This window comes from Trachymyrmex cornetzi, unplaced genomic scaffold, assembly GCF_001594075.2.
Source record: "Trachymyrmex cornetzi isolate Tcor2-1 unplaced genomic scaffold, Tcor1.1 scaffold230, whole genome shotgun sequence".
Classification (NCBI taxonomy): Eukaryota; Metazoa; Arthropoda; class Insecta; order Hymenoptera; family Formicidae; genus Trachymyrmex; species Trachymyrmex cornetzi.
The window spans coordinates 1,112,946-1,131,951 of NW_017296957.1; the positions used below are offsets into that span (position 1 = coordinate 1,112,946).

The 19,006-nt window shown below is 35.1% G+C and overlaps 4 protein-coding genes across 5 annotated transcripts; 2 read left to right on the top strand and 2 right to left on the bottom strand.

The window, feature by feature from the left end:
• The first annotated feature begins 4,728 nt into the window (after positions 1-4,728).
• ND-24 (NADH dehydrogenase ubiquinone) lies at positions 4,729-6,571 on the top strand. The gene is made up of 4 exons (XM_018507195.1): positions 4,729-4,910; positions 5,338-5,400; positions 5,802-6,260; positions 6,371-6,571. Exons 1-4 carry the CDS (start codon positions 4,875-4,877, stop codon positions 6,542-6,544), a joined length of 732 nt encoding a protein of 243 aa, XP_018362697.1. The 5' UTR covers positions 4,729-4,874; the 3' UTR covers positions 6,545-6,571.
• Positions 6,572-7,308: 737 nt separating this feature from the next.
• Positions 7,309-11,672, top strand: Pms2 (mismatch repair endonuclease PMS2). The gene is made up of 5 exons (XM_018507179.1): positions 7,309-7,518; positions 7,930-8,089; positions 8,518-9,713; positions 10,814-11,063; positions 11,232-11,672. Exons 1-5 carry the CDS (start codon positions 7,432-7,434, stop codon positions 11,555-11,557), a joined length of 2,019 nt encoding a protein of 672 aa, XP_018362681.1. The 5' UTR covers positions 7,309-7,431; the 3' UTR covers positions 11,558-11,672.
• Positions 11,673-11,785: 113 nt separating this feature from the next.
• l(2)09851 (WD repeat-containing protein 1 l(2)09851) lies at positions 11,786-14,003 on the bottom strand. The gene is made up of 4 exons (XM_018507196.1): positions 13,981-14,003; positions 13,287-13,811; positions 12,797-13,198; positions 11,786-12,287 (listed from the first exon to the last, which is right to left on the bottom strand). Exons 2-4 carry the CDS (start codon positions 13,793-13,795, stop codon positions 11,798-11,800), a joined length of 1,401 nt encoding a protein of 466 aa, XP_018362698.1. The 5' UTR covers positions 13,796-13,811; positions 13,981-14,003; the 3' UTR covers positions 11,786-11,797.
• A 423-nt stretch (positions 14,004-14,426) lies between these two features.
• On the bottom strand, positions 14,427-17,346 carry Aps (diphosphoinositol polyphosphate phosphohydrolase 1 Aps). 2 transcript variants are annotated; one of them, XM_018507184.1, is made up of 3 exons: positions 16,636-17,346; positions 16,267-16,422; positions 14,427-15,552 (listed from the first exon to the last, which is right to left on the bottom strand). In XM_018507184.1, the coding sequence occupies exons 1-3, from the start codon at positions 16,804-16,806 to the stop codon at positions 15,256-15,258; spliced, it is 624 nt and encodes a 207-aa protein (XP_018362686.1). In that variant the 5' UTR covers positions 16,807-17,346; the 3' UTR covers positions 14,427-15,255. The 2 variants fall into 2 exon arrangements, with proteins under 2 accessions (XP_018362686.1, XP_018362685.1); XM_018507183.1 differs by having other exon boundaries at positions 16,252-16,422.
• Between the last annotated feature and the right edge of the window lie 1,660 nt (positions 17,347-19,006).

The window sequence follows — 19,006 nt, forward strand, 5'->3', positions numbered from 1 at the left end:
CCTCCTCTATCCCCTTTCCTTTCCATCTCCAATCCACCTTATTACTCCTTCCTTTTCCCTTCCTAAATCTCACTATTTTTGTTTTTTCCCTACTCAGTTCTAATCCCTTCCTATCCACATAGCCTTCTAATCTCACTATCATGCTTCTCATGCTCCTCTTCTCCTACGCTAGTAACATTATGTCATCCGCGTATGCCAACCCATATACCTTCCTACCTCCCAAATTCATCCCCTCCCCCCATTTTATCTTTTCCATCTCCTCCTCCAAGTCCGCCGGCATTATATTGAATAACAGCGGACTCAGCGGGCACCCCTGTTTTACCCCCCTCACCGGCCAACAACTTTCTCTTAATTTCTCCACCCCTGTTCTCACTCTACTCTTTGTTTCTCTTAATATAGCTCACTCACCCTTTCTACCAGCCCTTCCCTTAGCCCCCTCTGCCTTAGTGCCTCTATCAATACTCCCCTATCCACCGATTCAAATACCGCTTTCAAATCCACAAATAAAGCTATCAGTTTTCCCTCTTTTTTCTTTACCTGTCTATTTATTAGAAAATTCAACACATATATATTATACAACATATATATATCCCCAACCTTTTTTTTAAACCCGTCTGATTCGGTGGAATTAACCCCTTCCCCACCACCTCCTCCTTCAATCTTTCCGACAACGCCGCCGTATATACCTAATATAATGACGGCATTATGGACACCCCCCTATAGTCCCCTACCTCATCTCCCTGTCCTTTTTTCCTAACCGGTACTACCATTCCCTACTTCCATTCCTCTGGCCATCCCCCCCTTTCCAAATCTCACACTCTCCACATCCATTCCTCCATCTCTTCCCCGCCATATTTCCATACCTTATTCGGAATCCCGTCTAACCCCATTGCCTTTCCATCCTTCAAATTTCCGGTCACCTTTGTCTCCTCCCTACTTAGCTCCCTCTCCATCCACTGTTTCTCCCTTCCCCTTTCTCCCCTTACCACTGTCCCTTCGACCCCCAGTAAATCCTCGAAATATTCCTCCCACTCCCTCATCCCTATCTCCTTATTTATCCCCTTACATCTATTCCTTTCCCTGTTTAATATTTCCCACACTTGCCTCTCACTCTTCGCTCCCTCCGCTTTTCTTTTCCATCTCTTATTCTCCTTTTTTTTCTTTGCCTCACACATCTCCTTATAAATTCTCTCTTATAAATTCCACCAATTTACTCTCATCCTTGTTTTTTCTACTGTTCATAGACCTTTCCTCTTCCTCTTCCCCTTCAATCTCCTCTCTTATCCTTCCCCTTCCCTCCCCGTTCACGAAATCCCCCCCTATTACCGTTTTTACCCCCTCTACTTTTCCTTCCATTTATTCCGCCATTCTCTCCAGTTTCCTTTCCAAATTCATGTTCACATACACACCTACCATCATTACTCTCTTCCCATCTACTTTCATCATCCTCATCATGAATCCCTCCACTTCCTTCTTTCCCTCTCCCTCCTCATACAACTCCTTTTTAATCCCCATCTACATTCCCCCCATTGCCTTTCCTTTTTTGTTTCTCCTTTTTGCATCCTGCACTCTCCATATATATTCCTCAGGGGGTGGCACCCAGTTGGACACGGCTCAATTGGACACGAGCTACTCACAGCGCTTGAGACTACAAAGCTCCTAAGCACCGGTCGCTGTGATTGGTGGTGTCCAATCGAGCCGTGATCAATCGGGATCATCCCCTCTCAAGTAGTCTCTCCTTTAAAAATTTCCCTCTCTTTTCCTTCACCCATGTTTTCATCAATACCATTGCACTCCAATCCATCCCAAAACTTCCTATCTTTATTTCTCAACCCTGCTACATTCGAAAACGCTATCCTCACTTCTCTTCCTTCTCCCTCCCTTCTTCCCTTTCCCTCCTCTCACCCCTCCTCACCCCTACGCCATTTACTCCCTATCATCTCACCTTTCTCACTTCTCTTCCCCTCTCCACCCCCCTCCATTGCCCCCCTCACCCTTCTTACCCCTAGCCTTATCCTTTACACCTTCCCTATCCCCTCTCACCCCCCTCCCCTCTTATTCCCCCTTCTCCTGTCCCTTCTTCTTCTCCGTTTCATCTTCCTTATTCCTTTCTCCCTCCTTAACCCTCTCCCCTCACCTCTTTCCTCGCCATCCCTTAATTCCTCTTTATCTTCAAACCATTTCCACCATTCTCCTTCTATCCACATTCCGCCATTCTTTCTCTCCCTCTCTCCTTCATTACCACCTGTCTTATGACCCACTTGTTTTTGAGTCCTGATTCGAAATCATCGATCTTTAAATACCCCTTATACGAAATTTCACCGAAATCGGAAAACCTTTAAGAATTCCGTTCGCCATATTGGTTCAGCCATTTTGATTTTTCAAATTTTGAACCCGGATTTGAAATCAACGACCCCAAAATCCCCCTCATACGAAATTTCACCGAAATAGGAAAACCTTTCAGAATTCCGTTCGCCATATTGGTTCAGCTATTTTGAATTTCGAAATTTTTATCACGATTTCGGAACGAGCGACCTCTAAAAGCCCCGAATACGAAGCCACATCAAAATCGGTGTACTCCAACACCTCTTTGAAAAGAGGCTTCAAAAAAACGTGACATGCCAATTTTAATATAGGATATATTGAACATTATTACACAATATAAAATTTAAGTACTTTTGTGTTAGACACGAAAACCACGACTAGATTGCATTTTTAATGCAATTAGTCGTGATTTTCATGTCGAACACGGAACTATAAAAAGCAGCATTGCTACTTCTAGAACATAAAATCGTGTTAGATACGAAAAGATTGCATTTTTTATACTATGTAAGCTCTACACGTCGCCGATAACTCAGAAACGTATATACAGATGAAAATAACTTGAACTTCAATAAATATTTAAAAATAGGAATGTCATATCTATCAGTATTGGTTATTGCTATAATTTTCGTTATGGCGATCATGGATGCATCCGAAGCGGAAGCAAAACCTCAGATTTCTTTACCACCATTATCACATTTTTTAACAGTGGACAAGCTTGACGTAAGCAATTTTTATAGTTTAACCTCTATAGTATTGTAGTTAAAATGCGTTTTTCTGATTTAGCAAAATATGGCAAATTTTCTCTGTCTCTTCATTTCATATTTTTTAAAATTATTAATCAGAAATATCTTGCGTATATGTTTTAATTATAATATAAACGAAATTATTTTTTGTTATAGAAACCTGTGAACATAGTAAGTTCTCCAAAAATACATTTATTAAATATTAGATATTAACAGAATCACACACAAGAACAATTTTTATAATATATCATTATTAATGGATAAATGTTTCATCTTAGGAAAATTGGACAACCTACGTACTACTAGAGCCTCCTTACATCAAAACATGAAAAATAATTCATATATGAACGTATGTTCGCAAATCTACTATTATTAATAACTACATGGCTTCCACGATACTACGACCTAAATTCTTTAAATTTTTATCTGTTGGGTCACTTTAAGACCTTGATTTATGAAGTTACAATTGCCAATAAAAATAAGCTACGCCAACGCATCTTTGATGACGCATACTTGTGACGTCATTCGCAACTACCCCGGGATCATTGAAAGATTGCGATAATTCATAATCTGATATATCCAAGCGTGTATTGAATCAAGTGGGAGATAATTCGAACATTTGTTGTAATTAAAATTTGAAATTAAATAATATTAAATATTAATAAATATTACTATATTTTCCTTTATTAATAAACATCTTGAGCTACATCTCAGTTTCCAAAGCATCCAACAAATCTTGTTAGCAAAAAAAAAGTATTTAAGAGAATATTTCGAATACTATAGACTTTATTAAAATTTCGTAACTATATCAAATTGAGATGTTAATTTTTGATTATATATTTTAATGATGAAGAAAATGTGACAATACTTGATTAAATGCTAAGGATTTATTGAACCAATGTAGGGCCAATATTGTAACAATAAATTGTGCTACTAGAGTTATATATAGTTTATATATATACGTTATATTATACATATTTTTATAACTACCACTTTTTTAAGGTTCCCTTGTTGAATGTACTACAGATGAAAATGTAAAAAAAGATAAAACGTAATAATTTTCCAAATATGTTCCTAGTAAACGAGAATAGATTAAAATAAATTGAAGTTTTATCTACCCACACAAAATTACGTATTTTAAATAGCGAGAACTTTTTTTAGATTCAATTGAAATCATTCCAAATTAAATTGGATTTAATTAAATTTTATTGGAAAACAGTTCAAATTGGATTAAATTTGACAGTTAAATCTGTTTAATTCCATTGTTTCAGTATAAAATATTGAGTGACAGTAGAGAGGAGAGAGTTTAAATTAGATTAACACCCTTAAATGCCACTAGGGGTCCAAAAGACCTCAAGGCTTTTTCAATGCAAAGGGGCGCATGACTTCTATAATTGTACTGTCGCAAAATCGAAACGCTTGTGCATTTTTTCAGACAGAATAAGCTAAAATGAGCCAGAAATTAGATTCGACGCATGGTGGTTCTATCATGTTTCGGCGTAACAACAAAATAGCGTAAAAAGCATAAAGTGACTAGACAGAAACTGATGTTCAAGTGAAATGATATGATTGGTCGACGTAAGTTACGCTTACGCAAGTTACGCCGCATGTGAATTGTGATGGCACCCTAACTTAACAACACTGCTCCAGCTGCCAGCATCTTCTTAAATGACGGCAGTGCGAACTGCGGAGGGCTTGTGATTGAATATGGTTGAATACTTTGATAGTGTTTGATGTCTATTGATGTTTGTTTGACGAAGTGTGGCAAGAATTTTATCGTCTCGTCTGTCGTTCAGCTGCATCGACATGCTGGCGTCTCTACGTCGAGCTTGCGGGCTCTTCGTGAGTAGTTATTTCCCGGAAATTCATCGTTGCACTCACTGCAATTCCCCACATTAACACCTAACCTCAAATACCTTACATAATCTTCAATTTTTAATTGTATCAACTTTGTAAAATACTGTTCTTGAATAAATTAATTACTTGTCCTTTTTTTTACTAGAAGATCATGATTTATTTAATGTAAAATATGCACATCTTATTTAGTAACATAACCTTATTTATTTACCTTGTATTCTCAGCCTTTTGCTTCTGTTAATTTTATATAAATTTATGGGAGCCCGAAATACAAAACATAAAAGATAAAAACGTTAGCACATTCAAAAGTACAATTTCTTTATCTTGTAAAGTTCGACAATTTGTCACTTGACCTATCGCTTGATCTGTTAAGTACTTGACTCATATTTAACATTAATTCTGTCTACGACAGGCTCCAAGAAACATTAGAGGAGTGCAAACAACAGCAAATAGCATGTCGGATCAGCTGTTTGTTGTAAGTATAATTATACAGGAAATAAGAAAATGTTAGGAGATAATTCTTTATTGAATATTAAGATTTTCATATAAACATATACTTTTATAATTACACTTCAAAGGGAGAGGTAAAAATTAAGTTATTTTTTTTATTTTGGACAGGTTTAAAAAATAAAATTTTGTGAACATTTTCCACTGGTAAAAAGAATACTTATTAATATTAAAAAAAATAAAAACTTAATTTTTACCTCCCACTTTGTAGGAATGTAACTTATCGAAAAAAGGTAAGAATATATGAAAAATTCTTAATTTTTGACAAAGAATCATTTTCTAACATCTTTTGTATCTATTTAGAAAATCTTAATGCATAACAATGACAATCAATTTCAATCAGGATATTATATAATATTTAAATTTTAGCATAGAGACAGTGAGCAAGACAATCCTAATATACCGTTCGAGTTCAATGAGGCAAATAAGAAGCGGATCAACGCACTTCTCGCGATCTATCCTGAAGGCCACAAGCGCGGTGCCATGATACCTCTGTTAGACCTGGCGCAACGGCAACATGGCTGGCTGCCCATTTCTGCCATGCATAAAGTCGCTGAGATATTGGACGTGCCACGTATGAGAGTGTATGAAGTAGCCACATTCTATACGATGTTCAATCGCAAGCCCATGGGAAAATATCACGTACAGATCTGCACTTGCACTCCATGCTGGTTGAGAGACTCTGACTCGATAGTTAACGCCGTGACGAAGGCTACGAATTGCGAGCTTGGTGGCACCTCCGCAGATAAGTTGTTCACCGTCTCCGAAGTGGAATGTCTTGGCGCTTGCGCCAATGCCCCGATGTTCCAAGTAAACGATGATTATTATGTACGTGTATTTGTTATTATTTAATTTTATTTGATATTGTCATTCAAAGAACAGTAATTTTAAGCGAAAATGATGCTGTGCTCATTTCTGTATTCCTATATCTTTTTCAGGAGGATTTGACTCCGGAGACTGCAACAACTATAATAAATGCTTTTAAGAAGGGTGAAAGGCCACCACCAGGCCCACAGAATTCTCCAAGATTTGCGGCTGACCCTGCTGGTGGGCTTACATCATTAACGACTCCGCCACCGGGTCCTGGATTTGGAATTAGGTCGGATTTGTAAAATATATGTTTTTAATAAGATTGTAGTGTACACTAATAAATGTATAAAATAATTATTAATAAATGTATCAAAGTAATATATTTATATACTTAAATCATGCACACATACACACACATTTATAAATTTACATTTAGTCTTTATATGAAATAATATATAATTTAAATATAACTCCGAATTTATTTTTTTCCCGATTAAATATAGCTGATTTTTATTTAAAAAAAAGAGCTTTGAATTATATGATTACGAATTATAAATCTAGGTATTATTAAAAAAGAACAGCTTTGTTTTTATATTTATAAATTCGAGAATTTTATATATAACATACGAAATATTTTATGTTACTATATATAAAAATATTATATTATATAACAAAAAATATATATATATATATATATATATTATATTACTATTTATTATATAAATTAAGTAATTAAAATTACTGTATATATAGTAATAGTGTATTTATAACATTATTTAAGAGTATTTATTTTTAAGTATTCATGTGTCATAACTGTGTATAATTAAAAAAATTTTATTTTCCTAAATTCCTTTTCGTTATCTATATAGAACGCGCAACGCGCAAACCATGAATACCATGATTAATTTGCCAACACACGCATAGACGTAAAAGAAGGAAGACATAGGTCTTTTTAGTTAAAGTTCTTGCACGGTTCATTTTTCTTCGTTTTCTTTCTACGTTGGAAAGAAAAAGAGAAAAGATGAACAGAGAAAGAACAGAAAGAAGAACAGCTAGAAAGAACAGGTCTAAAGTTGGACACATGGTGGTAGACGCGCACATTTCGAGTGATTTCTAGTTCATAATTACTAGCACAATTTCATGGTATTAATATTCGTGACGCTAAACATATGTGCAGACAAGACAAATTATGGATGAACCTGTTGCAACGACTGAAAAATCGAAGAAGATAGAAGCTATAAACAGAGAAACGATCCATCATATCTGCTCCGGCCAGGTAAGGTTAAGTATGTAAATTAATATGTAAAAGAGCATAAGTAAGCGTAAGCATAAAAACATACAATATGATACAATTTCTTATCATTATTATTATGCAATTTATTATTTATACATCTTATTTATTTATATTTTTATTATTGTACAATTTCCTTAATTATATTTTTATTTTTCAATTGTAGTTGTAAAGTAATACTGTCCAAGATTTATAATTCTGGGGTTTAATTTGATGTGTATTAATATTTACGCCTCTTATCTTTTTTCCTATATTTACCTTTATTAAGAAAAAGAAAAGCAACAGTCATGAACATTAATAAATCTTGGATAGCATATTGTTGTAAAGTAATGTCTTTTATAAGAAAAGAAGTACTATATACTATATACTAAATACTATATATAAATATTTTATTAGGTGGTGCTTGATCTTGCGATTGCAATCAAAGAATTAGTGGAAAACAGTTTGGACAGTGGTGCTACAGTGATCGATGTTAAACTTACTGATTATGGTAAAACTTGCATTAGTGTCAATGACAATGGCAGTGGTGTTTTGGAACAAGACTTTGAAGGCTTAGGTAGACCTATAATTATCAATAGTTGGAATAATACATTTATTTCATCTTAACAAAAATTAGTTTAGTTTAGAATTTAATTTAAAATCAGTTTTCTATTAAAGGAATTGAAGATATTAAGAGAAAACAAAACTGTAAACATAAGCAATAGTGCTGCAATTGATGCATGAATTAAATTCTATACAATTATAGTAGTATTAATTATAGGTAAAAATAGAAATCATTTAATAATGTTTAGACTCTTGGAGTTATTTTCAGGTTTACAGTTGGGGTGATTTGATTTAAGGTGTTATTAACATCCAATTATAGTGCTGTTATTTATATTTATTAATTTTCCTCTTAATATTTTAATATTATGAATCATATATAACTTATGTGTGTAGATTAAAGATCATTTTTAATACAGTAATCTTTTTTTTCTTTCACATTAGGCTTAAAACATCACACCTCAAAGCTTCGGAAATTCACAGACTTGACTGAAGTAAATACATTTGGCTTCCGTGGTGAAGCATTAAGCTCATTGTGTGCTTTGTCCGAGTTGAGCATCGTCACCAGGCATGCATCAAACGAACATGGCTTTAAACTAGAATTCGACCGGAACGGCGTGCTCACGAAGAAGGAACCATGTGCCAGGGAAAAGGGTACCACGATACATGTGAAGAACATATTCAAAAATCTACCTGTGAGAGCGAAGGAATTTCAGAAGAATCTGAAGAAAGAGTACGCGCGTGCTATCCAAGTCTTGTACAGTTACTGCTTAGTCTCCACCAGTGTGAAGATTACATGTTCCAATTTGATATCAGGAAAATCACCCAATCTTATCGTGGCCACTAGGAATACCGACGATATACTGAACAATGTTAATTCTGTGTTTGGCAAGAAGTCTTTGGACGGAATCGTTAAACTCGAATTACAACCTCCAGACGAAACAGTATTGCAAGAATACAGTTTGCCTAATGACATTACAGTAGATTTCGATTGGGAGTGTTACGTGAGCACTTGCACCCACACAACCGGACGTTCCTCGCCCGATCGACAATTTTTTTATGTGAACGGTCGACCGTGTGATCTCGCGAAGGTCAGTAAACTGATCAATAGTGTGTATCATAAATACAACAATAAACAGTATCCGTTTGTTTTTTTTAATTTAAAATTAGACCGGCAATGCGCCGACGTTAATGTTACTCCTGATAAGAGGACAATATTTGTTACGCAAGAACGCCTCATATTAGCGACACTGAAATTCAGTTTAATAATAAAATGGGACAAACTGCAAGGGAATTTTACAGTCAAGACTTTAACGGAGTTAAATTTTGGCTTGAAAAGGACAATCTCATCTAGTCACACGCAACCGCCAGCTAAAAGATTACAAGTATCACCTTCGGTATCACATATTGTGAAAGAAAATAATATTCAAACTAATATCAAATCAATGAAAAAGCCTGTAGATACAGAAATGGTGATAAGTATAGTAACGATAAAAGAAAAATTAAACGAAAAAGTAAATATTGCTAGAACATCTACCAGTACAGCTAAAAGAATAAAATATAGAGTACAAATGGAAGCTAATCAAAGCGAGGTTGAAAAAGAATTGCAAAAAGAATTGACAAAAGATTCATTTAGCAAGGTTAGTAATTTATATAATTTTTATTAGATAATTTTTTATTATATATATCGCTTATTTGTTTTAATAGCATAACTCAAAAATTGTCATTCTGGAATTGTACTTAAAAAAAAATGAAGAAAAGAAAGTATATATTTTAAAAGAATGTACTTTTATTCCTTTACAATCAATTATTACACCAAAAAATTAATATTACAAAATTGTAATGATTCAAACTTATTTTCTAGAAAATTTTGCTCTTTGTGAGTTGTGTTGTTATTGTAAATAAGAGCGAGATATGTAATGTACTTCATTATATTATATACAATTATTAAATATAATTTATTGTGTAAAGCAGTGGTCGGAATTAGTTGCTCATTTCGGGCCGATTTCCGAAGCGACGCCCATTGTTCCCGCACTATCGCTTGCCGCTCAAGCCGCCGATCACACGGTTAGCGCTATGCGTATGATAGTTTCATATAAATACTGCGTATAAAAATACAAGCAAAATATATTAGTGTACTTGTGAATATTATTTCCTTCTTTTTAGTATAATATCTGTGTTTAATTAAATGTTTTGTATTAGAATATTTTACTTTCGAGTATTTATATTTTATCATCTTCTTTCGATATTTTTTTAGTGGAATAGACTCTATTCCACTAAACGGCTCGAGAGTAAAATATTCTGATACAAAACATTTAATCAAACATAGATATTATACTAAAAAGAAGGAAATAATATTCACAAGTACACTATTATACTTTGCTTCTATTTTTATACGTAGTATTATAAAACGTTGTACTATACATGCATTAACGGGATCCGCACAATAAAAGAAACAGGGAACAGAGAACAAAGAATAAGAATTTCAAGATAGGTTGAAATTCTTATTCTCTGTTCTCTGTTCCCTGTTCCTTTTATTATGCGGAGCCCCTAACTATCACACACATAGCGTCAGCCGCGTGTTCGGTGACTCGACCATCCAGCGGCGAGCGATAGTGCGGGAACAATGGGCGTCGCTTCGGGAATCGGCCCGAAATGAGCAACTAATTCCGACACTGGTTTAAAGTATTAATATCGAAATTTTATACATTTATGTTTTGAACTTAGAAATCTTTTGTAGATGGAGATAATAGGTCAGTTTAATCTTGGTTTCATAATAGCTCGCTTGGAGGATGATTTATTTATTATCGACCAACACGCCACCGACGAAAAATTTCGATTCGAGAAGCTCAGTAATGAAACGAAGCTGAAAACCCAGAAGCTTATTGTACCAAAATCACTGAATTTCTCCACATTGAACGAAACGATACTTATAGAACATCAGCAAATGTTCGAAGATAATGGATTTACCTTCAATATCAACGAGCAAGGCATGTATTCAATTCTCATAATTTTTATTGTCTCACTATTAGTTTTATGATTGATTTTTTTATAAGTCATTTTTTTTAAAATATTAACAAAATGTAAAAAAGCGGAATATTAAACTTTACAAATTTCTGCATCATGCAACTTTTTTTTATAACTTTTTTTACTTTTAGCTGAACCTGGCAAAAAAATAGAATTAATAGGAATGCCTGTTAGTGGTCATTGGCAGTTTGGTCAAGAGGACATTGAGGAATTAGTATTCCTCATTAGAGAAGCAGGCAATGAAAATATGGATAAGCATATATATCGTCCGAGCCGTGTCAGGCAAATGTTAGCGTCCAGAGCGTGTCGCAGCGCGGTCATGATCGGTACAGCGTTAAACTTCAGCGAGATGCAGAGACTGATAACGCAAATGGTACAAATGCAGAACCCATGGAGTTGTCCACATGGGAGGCCTACTATAAGACACTTATTGTCCTTATTATTAATAAATAAATAATCCGTAATGTTTTAACGAACGTATTTCGTGAAGACATTTGTGTTTAAATACAAGCAAATAATTCATTATAGTCCATCTTTAAAATATTGATTACTGAAATTTAAAAAATTACATAAATAGGAATAAAAATTAATTTAAGAAACAAAGATCTTGTAGATATATTTTACATAATATATTGTTTTTCATAGTCTCTTAAAAATATAATCTTTTATATATTATCCTAGAGAGTATGGTATTCTATTATACACTAATCGTACGGAATATATTGAATCCTGAATGCGCGGTCGATATTATAGTTCCTGGACATTGCGGGTGCCAATGCAACTCTTTGATATCTGACTGACCCTGATGTATGAACAGTAGTTGTGGCGGTAACTTAGCTAACACGCTGTCTTGAGGTTCTTCTGTGTGATCTGCTTCTACCGACAAATCCCATTGAGCGATCTGATCGTCAGCTCCGCCGGAAGCAAACACTGTGGCTTCAGTGGGATGCCATTCCACGGTAGTAACTGGAGCAGTATGCTGCTTAAAAGTAGCGACCGGACTTGCACCATTAGGTCCGAACTGTCGCAAATCCCATACGCAGAGCATCCCGTCGTCTCCACCTGATACTATAAACTGGCTTTCCTTCAGATTCCAGGAGATAACGTTGATATCAGCCGTGTGAGTGCCAGACGCTGTCAACATGCACGCATTCTGTGGACTTGCTCGCATGTCCCAAATCTTTATGCTGGAATAAAATAATCTTCATAATAATTTGTGAAGCAATAATATTCAATTTTATTCACAAGGAAGATACAGTCGATTTGTCGCGGATTTCGATTTCCTTCAACATAAATGTCTATGACATTTGTCATAGACTAATGAACAGTTTTTGAGTTGTGGTGTATCAAAGGTGCTCTGTGCATGAACACAAGTTTTACTTTGGTACACCATAGCTGAAAAACTATCCATTATTGAGCTTTGAGTCTATATTTTGTTCATTACATTATAAGCTATACAATCTATACATTATATGAAAACTTGTGTGTTTAATTAATTTTCCAAATTAGTGTGGGGTTTCTTTATATATTAAAAAAATATTATGAACAAGGTCCATTCAACAAAACGCTTAGACAACTTATTTTTTATGTAGATTCACCACTATGTTAAAAGGGGTAAAAATCCGTAATGAGTTCACTGTCCTCTCCTTGTCAATAATATAAGAGAGCACATAAATATTTGATAGAAAATACAAACCTTTTGTCTACGGAACACGATGCCAGAACGTTCTTTTCACTTGGCGACCACTGCAAATCTTCCACGCTGTGTGGAGCATGTGAATTGTATGGCCTTTGGTCTACGTGCCAGGATGCGCCACTGTTATCAACTCGCCATATGTGAATGTTACCTTTACAATCACCGGATGCTAGAGTACCAGGTTCTAAGCGGCTCCAATCAAGACCAAATCCTTCAGATAGATGGCCTTTAAATACATACAATGGTTTAATGTCTGCACTTGTTTTGTCACACTTATTACGATATGCAGTCAGCAAGCTGGGATTTTCAACTGCACTCAACTGTTCTTGTAAATTCCAGATATTTACACGTCCCAGTTCACTCCAGCTGGCAGCTAGAATTCCTCCACCAATTTTTGTACATCTGTAAATATTACAAATAAAAATGTATGCAAATATATATTTCACAGTCTTCAATTATTAATGTGGTGTAACTTTTCTAGAATATTTACCTCACTCTATTAATGCACCCTTGATGTTTGATAGGAGCAACACTCATGACTGGCTTACTCTCATCACCTTCATCCTCTGAATCGCTTGATTCACTTTCTGAATCATCAGAATGTTGCTTATTACCACGTAAATTGGACATTTTCATGACAAGGAGATTATTAACGTGCGTTCTGGCAGCTTGTGTCCCAGCGACTATGTACATGTTTAAGGGATAACTCTCTCTGGAATTACCCAAATCATCTGGTATCACGTCGAAGCTGAGGCACGGTGCTCCAGATTGTGCGTGATGCAACAATTTGTATGCTGACTTATCTACAGTAAGTTCCTCTCCTTCTTGTAGAGTTTGTCCTGGAAGATACACTTGCGATTTGGTTTCTGTTTGACTTTCGTTTGCATTCTCGCCTTCCATGGACTCGTCGCTGCTCTCGCTGCTTTTGTCCTCGTTCGCGATGTCCTCCATTGGTTCTTCCTTCATTTTCTCAGATATGTCTTCAAAGTATACAGGCATGTAAACGCAATGATAACTGCAATAATGAATTGTGTAATTTTTTATAACACATTCAGAAAAATTTTTATTGAAATTCTGATGCCTGTGTCGATCATGCACCCTAACCTCCAAAGATTGTTGATCAAAATATTACGGATCAAAAAACTATCTATATTAACTAAACATATTTCCAATTAAGTACTTACTTAAAAAAAACGTCACGGTTATTTTTTAATTTAAATATTTTCCTTTTTAAATATAATAAAATTTAATAAATTAATTTCACCCGCGTTATAAAATTACTGCACAGCCACGTGGGATCTTTCATGATTTGCGCATGCTCATTATATATTTGTCTGTATACAAGGGTAGTATGACACAAATAGCGCTGATAGTGTGTTCTCCAAACGCATAGCCGATGTATCTGACTTCCAATTATTTGTACTTGATTTTTAGTCACTTAAAAAAAAAATCAAAAAAGAAAATGCTATTTAAAAAAAGAAAATTAATGTGTTTAAAATGAGATGAGTACATTTAAACTTCAAAAGAATGTCAAAAAAGATATAAAATCTAATATTGTGCGCTAGGATGTATGCAAAGAGAATTAAATCAAAATATATAATTATTTAAATTGTAAAAATTTAATGTCTCATATTCGTCTGCTACAAAAGTTGTTCACTTTCTCCTTAGATCCTTTCCTTCCACAGAAATCTAGAAAACCTAAGCTTTACAAATTTGTCATCACAAAGTATCGCAAAAAAATAAATACAGAAAATTATAGATATCTAAAGTCATACGTTATTCGAGAAACTTAAGTTAACAACGAAATATTAATAAACCTATGTTATACCTGCAAAAATTTGTTTTTTTTTTCACTACAGACGGAGGGTATAGAGCAGCAGCTCCGCGCGCATCTTATTCGCAGAAATCATTACAAAATTTATTCAAGAAGTTAATATACAAAGTACATAATTTATCGTCTGTATATTAACAAGTATAACGCAACTTTTCCGCTTTGCCTCGACAAAATGTAGAAAAAGTTCGCGTAGCAGTATAGCCAGGATATGCGATACATGGAAAAGGATCACGTGTATAGCATTCTACGTATATTAGGCACAAAACACTAAATAATAATGACAATAAAATAATTGACTTAATCACTCTTTTCGCGCGTTCGATAAAAAAAGGTCATATCAGAAATGAAAATATGATTACAAAAAAGAAAAGATGCTCCTTCATGAACCGATTTATCAACAATCTAAGACTAAATGTGATAATAATTGTAGTAATTAACCTAAGAATATAATGATAAAGATAAGCACATAGATATAATATCAATTTATATATATAAAACACAACAGTAGAGTTGCATAGTGAATTCCCTTAAGGGAAGAAGGGAGAAGTAACAGCGAGTTTTTGCTCGGAGAGAATCCATGGCGGTCGAATTTTGGATTAAAAAACGAGTTTGATCCGCGACGATATTAGCTGTGTTCGCTCAAATGGGTATTGTTACTAGAGTTATTCATTAGTTCGATAGACGCCATCGTGGAGTGCGAATGATTGGACAGCTGAGAGGTGGGATTATGTCGTGGATTGGTATTGTGGAGGCTGTGTAGGTAAGAGCGCTGGACGGGCTTGTGTTGACCAAGCTGCAGCAGGGCCTCTGGTATGGTGAACCACTTTCGCTTCCGGCCGATAGCGCGTGAATCTTCCCACTCCGGCAGCTCCTCGGTCACCCGCATAACCCATACTTCCGTTCGGTGTTTGTGCTCTGTGTTCTGTAAAAGGAAAGTCATGTAAAATGGGAGAATCTACCTTATCAGTACCATTACTATCTTGCTTGGGATCAACGGTCTCGAAACCAACAAAGTGAACGATTAAAGGTCTGTTCGCATTAGTTTAAATTATCAAAAATTTTTGCACTTAAAATGCGATAAATATATATTTGAGTGTTAAAGAGAGAGAAAAAATACAACGTGAACAGACTACAGCTGCGTTCAACAAAAAAAAGCAACTTTGCAACACAGTTGCAAGATTCTCTAATATGATTAGTTTATACCAGTAAGGAATTAAGGGTAAGAACATTAAAGAATTTTACAATAATTGTAAAACTGTCTTTTCTGCTGAGTACAAACATTTTTTAGCATGATTTGTTATTAGACCTGTTCTTTTTAGCTAAACTTCTTACATTGTTGACGTCTTTTCTTTTTTCTCCAATGTGGAGAGAAAAGGATAAAAATGAACAAAGCAAGAAGTTCAGTTAAAAAAAAAAACAGGTTTTTTGGCTTAATTATTCGCTAAATCCAAATATATAAACCAATCATATTAAAGAATCTTACAAAGTTGTTCTTGCTGTTGAACGCGGCTAATGATTTAGTTATGTATGAAACACATTACATTAATATAATAATAATAATAATAATAAAAAGGGAAACATGATATATGAAGAATTATAACATAATATCTGTGTGGCATACATCACGGGTTATAACCTCAAATGTGCCAAGGCAACGGCCTAACTGTCCTAAAACGCCAGCCTCCTCCCGAACCTCGCGGAGAGCGGTGACCGCTGGTTCCTCCTCGGGTTCGACGCCGCCGCCTGGTACTATCCAACTGTCGGGTCTTCGACTGGATGTAACTAGTAATACCTGTAAGAATTCACGGTATATGTGAGACATGCGGGAAAAAGAGAGTTCAATTTATTTGTCGGCCTCGACGAAACAAATCCAGGTCGATCAACGATCTGATGAAAGATCGACTCTTGGAGAGAAAAGTAAAACTAGCCGGTTTTCGAGCATGGCACTTACAACGACCACATGCCGGCAAAGATACAGGTGGCTGCCATCTGCCAGCTGGCTTACCTCGTCTTCGAGATCGCTCTTGACGCAGATACAGGCGGCCCTACGTCTGTAGCCCTCCGAGTCATACATGCGGATCGAATTCGCCTTCTCCTTCACCATGTTGTTATTGTTGTTGATGTTGTTGTAGTTGTACCGTGAATACCCTCTCCTCAGATCTTTCCGTGAATTCATAAATAATCGTCAAACGGCCCGACAGGCCATCCTGTGCATCCGTGTCGTCCTAACGTTGCTCGTAGCCGACATATTATCGACATCGAGTCCACTTTACCGTACGTAAAACGCGTGAGCGGCCCGAATTCACGTGTAGACGGTAGCTGCGGTAGATGCGCCGCCACCCGTATCAAGCCCAATGCGCGTCCTTCCGCTCGCAACGACGAAACGCGTCTGCCAGCGTCTGCCGCCACCGATCTGAGCCACCCGCGCGGTAACTCACGAACAAAAACCCGATCCTCGCCGGACGCTCGCTATAACCTCCAAAGCACCCCGAGGCTACCGCACCGACCAACCACAACCCGTCGTGCGACGTTTCCCCTCCCCCCACCAATGTGCCTACGATAACCAATCAATCTTATTCGATCCCAGGATCCCTACGCGCATATCTTTGATCTGTCCATAGGTCTGTTCGCTGTTATTTGTAATTCTCAAAAATGTTTGCACTTAAAACAAGGTAAATGTACATATATATTTGGATATTGAAGAGAGAGGAAACAAAGGTACCGTCTTTTCTTCTTTTCTCTTCAATAGGGAGAGAAAAAAAGGAAAGATGTACTGCAGAGTGCAAGAAGTTCAGTTAAAAAGAACAGACCTACAATTTTTTCACACGGAATGCGTAGCGGAGGACTTGCGATCTTCAACGAGTGAAAACCGATATCCAATAGAAATACAATTTAGAGGCATTTTATGATCGTTTTATTGGCTAAAATTTTAAGATTGCTCATGATTAGATTTGAAACGCTTTTAAATATGATCTTATTCAAGCAGAACAACAAAAGTCACGATAACATCAAAATGACATTAAAATGAATCGGAAATGATTGAACGATGACTTTTAGTGATCATTTTCGAGTCATTTTGATATCATAATGACTTGTTCTGCTTGATATTCTCGATAAATTTATATTTTTCGAAAATAAGACCCTATATTTAACATTGCAGTAATGCTGGAATGTTCCATACTATTTGGATTTCCATCACAATTGTTTAAATTATCAAAAAATAAACACAATTTTTTATCGATTAAGGTTTTAATTATAACATTTTAATGAAAGAGTAATAGTAGAGCAAGCGTGTTTTCCAAAAATTTCAATTGAACGTTAAGTCTACAGGTAATGATTCGTAATTCGAACTTTCTATAGTAATCGAAAATAGATATTAAAATAGATTAAAATTTTAATGTGTATTTTAAGTCCATTATGAATCTAATTGAATAAAGAAATTTTTTTTTATTTAATTAGATTTTTTACTGGATTGGGAAACTTTCTCAAGCATTTCCTATTCAGAATTGTAAATTGAGCAATATTTACCATTCACAGAAAAAGCTGATATTATTTTTAGATTGAAGAGTACATAGAAATGTGCTTCACGCAATTCCTATAAATGAATAAAAATTACATTAATTTGAGTTGAAGAAAAGGATTTATTTTAACGTTTGGAAATGCTTATTTCTAAATACATTTTAATCTATATTTCAATCCATCCTTGTTTACTAGTTTGGGCCAATTTCCGAAAAAATATAGAATTTTTGGAAAACACGTGCTTCTATTGGATGTTTTATTATTTCCACTAAATGCGATAATTAAATTTTTAATTAATAAAAAAATGTTTATTTTTTTGACGAATTTAAACAATCATGATAGAAATCCAGATAGCATGGAACATTCCAACGATGCTGCAATGTTGTTAGAATTGGCTAGAATTGCTACCCAAGAGTCGATCATAAAATTTTTTTCTTAGAGCGGAGAAACGTGAAAAGTTTTTTATATGTTTTAGATAAAAGTACATATATAGAGGAAAGCCCCCTATTATGAGATGAGGCGCCTATATGAGATAGCGGCGTTTCTGCTAAACTAATAAACTCTATCTATTGGTTCCACCATGAATTTATTGCTCTTGGAGTAAAAACTATTTAGTAGAAAATTCATTATTAGATCATGCTTGTAGTCATTGTAAAACAAGATTTCAGAATTTGTATATCTTCAAATTTCATTGAGATGAATCTTTAAACTTTGTTTATTATTTAATAAATAAATATTTGGCAATAAATTCTTCATGTAGTGATAGAGTAAAGTCATACTAATAGAAAAATACGGGATATGTTGAATTGTTTAATTACAGAAGTTAGATTTGATGATCGTAAAATCATTAGGCGTGG

Excerpts from the sequence above, each read along its gene's own strand:
- Pms2 (XM_018507179.1), top strand. The coding sequence starts at position 7,432 with ATGGATGAACCTGTTGCAACGACTGAAAAATCGAAGAAGATAGAAGCT. Across the intron at positions 8,090-8,517 it reads ACAAGACTTTGAAGGCTTAG|GCTTAAAACATCACACCTCA; the intron begins GTAGACCTATAA and ends CTTTCACATTAG. Across the intron at positions 11,064-11,231 it reads CTTCAATATCAACGAGCAAG|CTGAACCTGGCAAAAAAATA; the intron begins GCATGTATTCAA and ends TTTTACTTTTAG.
- ND-24 (XM_018507195.1), top strand. The coding sequence starts at position 4,875 with ATGCTGGCGTCTCTACGTCGAGCTTGCGGGCTCTTC. Across the intron at positions 4,911-5,337 it reads GTCGAGCTTGCGGGCTCTTC|GCTCCAAGAAACATTAGAGG; the intron begins GTGAGTAGTTAT and ends TGTCTACGACAG. Across the intron at positions 6,261-6,370 it reads AAGTAAACGATGATTATTAT|GAGGATTTGACTCCGGAGAC; the intron begins GTACGTGTATTT and ends TATCTTTTTCAG.
- Aps (XM_018507183.1), bottom strand. The coding sequence starts at position 16,806 with ATGAATTCACGGAAAGATCTGAGGAGAGGGTATTCACGGTACAACTAC. Across the intron at positions 16,423-16,635 it reads AGAGCGATCTCGAAGACGAG|GTATTACTAGTTACATCCAG; the intron begins GTAAGCCAGCTG and ends GAATTCTTACAG. Across the intron at positions 15,553-16,251 it reads TTGAGGTTATAACCCGTGAT|AACACAGAGCACAAACACCG; the intron begins GTATGCCACACA and ends TTCCTTTTACAG.